General features: G+C 39.2%; 1 protein-coding gene across 1 annotated transcript in view; it reads right to left on the bottom strand.

The window, feature by feature from the left end:
- Positions 1-3,691: 3,691 nt before the first annotated feature.
- Positions 3,692-5,000, bottom strand: part of LOC113813279 (putative ammonium transporter 1) — a 7,734-nt gene continuing 6,425 nt past the window's right edge. Inside the window, exon 4 of the mRNA XM_070123961.1 lies at positions 3,692-4,186. Coding sequence (XP_069980062.1) covers positions 3,921-4,186 — 266 coding nt within the window. The 3' untranslated portion in view covers positions 3,692-3,920. The remainder of the gene's footprint in view (positions 4,187-5,000) is intronic.

Genomic DNA, 5,000 nt, shown 5'->3' with positions numbered 1-5,000 from the left:
ACTATCATATAAACCTCACAATTCCCCTTCTTACTTGCTTAACATTCACATTCACATTATATTACAACCTTCACAATTTCAATTCTTACTTGCTTAACTTCACAACTATCTTATAAACCTCACAATTCCGTTTCTTACTTGCTTTTCACATTTACATTATATTATAACCTTCACAACTTCAATTCTTTACTTGCTTAACTTCACAACTATCTTATAAACTTCACAGTTTCAATTCTTACTTGTTTACCTTCACATTTACATTATATTACAACCTTCACAATTTCATTTCTTACTTGTTTAACTTCACAACCATGTAATAAACTTCACAACTTCATTTCTTACTTGCTTAACATTCACATTTACATTATATTACACCCTTCACAACCTCAATTCTTACTTGCTTAACTTCACAACTACCTTAAAAACTTCACAACTTCATTTCTCACCTGAGCGTCTCCCTCTCGCGTGATAGTGCCTTGAGCCCCGCAGTTGAAAGCCAGGAAACCGAAGAGGATGGTGAAGCCTCCGAATGCTGTTAGCTGTGAGGGGAAAGTGAAACCTCATGATGTTAGTTACGAGGGAAATGAAACCTCCTGATGTTAGCTGTGAGGGGAAATTAAATCTCCTAATGTTAGATACGAGGGGAAATGAAACCTCCTGATGTTAGATACGAGGGAAATTAAACCACTAAAAGATGTTAGTCACGAGGGGAAAGTGAAACCTCATGATGTTAATTACAAGGGGAAATGAAACCTGTTAATTACAAGGGGAAAGTGAAACCTCATGATGTTAGTTACGAGGGGAAATGAACCTTCCTAATGTTAGATACGAGGGAAAATGAAACTTCTAAATGTTAGCTGTGAGGGGAAAGTGAAACCTCCCGATGTTAGTTACAACCTCCAGAATATGTTAGTCACGAGGGGAAAGTGAAACCTCATGATGTTAATTACAACCTCTAGAATCTGTTAGTCACGAGGGGAAATGAAACCTCTAGATGTTAGTTACGAGGGGAAATGAAACCTCCTGCTGTTAATTACAACCTCTAGACGTTAGTTACGAAGGGAAAGTGAAACCTCCTGATGCTAGCTGTGAGGGGAAATTAAACCTCCTAATGTTAGGTACGAGGGAAAGTGAAACCTCTAGATGTTAGTTACGAGGGGAAGTGAAACCTCCTGATGTTAATTACAACCTCCAGAATCTGTTAGTCACGAGGGGAAATGAAACCTCCTGATGTTAGGTACGAGGGGAAGTGAAACCACTAAAGATGTTGGTCACCAGGAGAGATGAAACCTCCTGATGTTAGTTACGAGGGGAAATGAAACCTCCTGATGTTAATTACAACCTCCAGAATATGTTAGCTGTGAGGGGAAAGTGAAACCTCATGATGTTAGTTACGAGGGGAAATGAACCTTCCTAATGTTAGATACGAGGGAAAATGAAACTTCTAAATGTTAGCTGTGAGGGGAAAGTGAAACCTCCCGATGTTAGTTACAACCTCCAGAATATGTTAGTCACGAGGGGAAAGTGAAACCTCATGATGTTAATTACAACCTCTAGAATCTGTTAGTCACGAGGGGAAATGAAACCTCTAGATGTTAGTTACGAGGGGAAATGAAACCTCCTGCTGTTAATTACAACCTCTAGACGTTAGTTACGAAGGGAAAGTGAAACCTCCTGATGCTAGCTGTGAGGGGAAATTAAACCTCCTAATGTTAGGTACGAGGGAAAGTGAAACCTCTAGATGTTAGTTACGAGGGGAAGTGAAACCTCCTGATGTTAATTACAACCTCCAGAATCTGTTAGTCACGAGGGGAAATGAAACCTCCTGATGTTAGGTACGAGGGGAAGTGAAACCACTAAAGATGTTGGTCACCAGGAGAGATGAAACCTCCTGATGTTAGTTACGAGGGGAAATGAAACCTCCTGATGTTAATTACAACCTCCAGAATATGTTAGCTGTGAGGGGAAAGTGAAACCTCATGATGTTAGTTACGAGGGGAAATGAACCTTCCTAATGTTAGATACGAGGGAAAATGAAACTTCTAAATGTTAGCTGTGAGGGGAAAGTGAAACCTCCCGATGTTAGTTACAACCTCCAGAATATGTTAGTCACGAGGGGAAAGTGAAACCTCATGATGTTAATTACAACCTCTAGAATCTGTTAGTCACGAGGGGAAATGAAACCTCTAGATGTTAGTTACGAGGGGAAATGAAACCTCCTGCTGTTAATTACAACCTCTAGACGTTAGTTACGAAGGGAAAGTGAAACCTCCTGATGCTAGCTGTGAGGGGAAATTAAACCTCCTAATGTTAGGTACGAGGGAAAGTGAAACCTCTAGATGTTAGTTACGAGGGGAAGTGAAACCTCCTGATGTTAATTACAACCTCCAGAATCTGTTAGTCACGAGGGGAAATGAAACCTCCTGATGTTAGGTACGAGGGGAAGTGAAACCACTAAAGATGTTGGTCACCAGGAGAGATGAAACCTCCTGATGTTAGTTACGAGGGGAAATGAAACCTCCTGATGTTAATTACAACCTCCAGAATATGTTAGCTGTGAGGGGAAAGTGAAACCTCATGATGTTAGTTACGAGGGGAAATGAACCTTCCTAATGTTAGATACGAGGGAAAATGAAACTTCTAAATGTTAGCTGTGAGGGGAAAGTGAAACCTCCCGATGTTAGTTACAACCTCCAGAATATGTTAGTCACGAGGGGAAAGTGAAACCTCATGATGTTAATTACAACCTCTAGAATCTGTTAGTCACGAGGGGAAATGAAACCTCCTGATGTTAGTTACGAGGGAAAGTGAAACCTCCCGATGTTAATTACAACCTCTAGACGTTAGTTACGAGGGAAAGTGAAACCTCCTGATGTTAGCTGTGAGGGGAAAGTGAAACCTTCTGATGTTAGATACGAGGGGAAATGAAACCTCCTGATGTTAAATATGAGGGGAAATAAAACCTGTTAGTTACAAGGGGAAATAAAACCTGTTAGTTACAAGGGGAAATCAAACCTCCTGATGTTAGATATGAGGGGAAAGTGAAACCTCCTGATGTTAGTTACGAGGGGAAATGAAACCACTAAAAGATGGTCACGAGGGGAGATGAAACCTCCAGATGTTATATAACAGGGGAAATGAAACCTCCTGGAGTTCATTACAACGGGAAATGAAACCTCTAAAAGCTGTCAATTACGAGAGGCTATGAAACCTCCAGAAATGTTAGCTATTGGAGAAAATGAAACCTCTAATAGCTGTTAATTACGAGGGGAAATGAAACCCCCAGAAGATGTTAGCTGAAAGGGGGAATTGAAACCTCCGAGAGAATAGCTACGGGAATGAATAATGGGCGTTGCCTTTAATTAAGCAATTAATGTAAATAAAGTATGTAAACAGCATATTCATATTTAATTACATATTCATTTACATATTTAATTACATATCGAATTAGTCCATGGTCCTTATATCCATCTATTACTCTAACTAAACAGTATATTCATATTTAATTAAAAAGATGTTAATTGCAATGGGAAATTAAACCCCCAAAAGCTGTTAATTATGTGGGCTAATGAAGCCTCCCAGAATCTGTTAATTACAAAGAGAAATTGAAGCCTCCCAAAAGCTGTTAATTACATTTTTAATTACACATTGAATTAGTCCATGGTCATTATATCTATTATTCTATCTAAACAGCATATTCATATTTAATTACATATTTAATTGCATTATTAATTAGTCCATGGTCCTTATATCTATTACTAAACAGTATATTCATATGTAATTACATAATGAATTAATCCATGGTCATTTTATCTATCTATTACTCTATCTAAACAGTATATTCATATTTTATTACTTATCTAATTACATATCCATGGTTCTTATATCTATCTATTACTCTATCTATCTATCCCTCCACCTCAAACTACCTTATAACAACAACACTCCTTCGCACAAACAAAAACAAAACAAACAAAAACACACACCGGAAGCGAATGACCTCGAATGACCCGCCTGCCGCTGCCGAGGGGGGCGTGGCGAGGACCTAGCAGGACCGCCCCCACCAGAGCAGCCACGCCCCCTGTCACGTGGACGACCCCAGAGCCTGCGAAATCCCGGTAGCCGAGGGAGGCGAGCCAGCCGTCCGGTGCCCAAGTCCAGTGGCTGATGATGGGGTAGATGAGGCCTGAGGAAAGAGGTCGAGAGAGACGTATAAGTGTGAATTAAAGTGAATTATTTAGAGAGAGGAAAGAGGAATAGACGTATGTGTGAAAGAAAGTGAATGATTTAGAGAGAGGGAAGAGGTAGAGAGACGAAAGAGGTAGAGATACGTAAAAGTGTGAATGAGAGTGAATTATTTAGAGAGAGGAAAGAGGTCGAGAGATACGTATAAGTGTGAAAGAAAGTGAATGATTTAGAGAGAGGAAAGAGGTCGAGAGATACGTATAAGTGTGAAAGAAAGTGAATGATTTAGAGAGAGGAAAGAAGTAGAGAGATGTATAAGTGTGAAAAAAAGTGAATGATTTAGAGAGAGGAAAGAGGTCGAGAGATACGTATAAGTGTGAAAGAAAGTGAATAATTGAAAGAGACGTATAAGTGTGAATGAGAGTGAATGATTTAGAGAGACGTATAAGTGTGAAATAAAGTGAATGATTTAAAGAGACGAGAGAGGCAGAGAAAACGTGACTTAAAGTGAATGATTTAGAGGAAAGAGGTAGAAAAATGTATAAATGTGGCAAAGATAAGAGGATGAGTGATTTAGAGAGAGAAAAGAGACAGAGGAACGGTGAAGTGTGAAAGAAAGTGAATGATTTAGAGGAAAGGTAGAAAAATGCATAAATGTGGGAAATGGACAAGTGTGAATGACAGTGAATTATTTAAAGAGAGGGAAGAGGCAGAGAGAACGTGAAAGAAAGTGAAAGAGGTAGAAAAATGTATAAATGTGGGGAATGGACAAGTGTGAATTATTTAAAGAGAGAAAAAGGGGAGAGAGACGTATA

The sequence above is a fragment of the Penaeus vannamei genome, chromosome 8, assembly GCF_042767895.1.
Source record: "Penaeus vannamei isolate JL-2024 chromosome 8, ASM4276789v1, whole genome shotgun sequence".
In the NCBI taxonomy this organism is placed as follows: Eukaryota; Metazoa; Arthropoda; class Malacostraca; order Decapoda; family Penaeidae; genus Penaeus; species Penaeus vannamei.
Note: the sequence above shows the minus strand (reverse complement) of the source record. Positions and strands in the feature narration are given on the sequence as shown.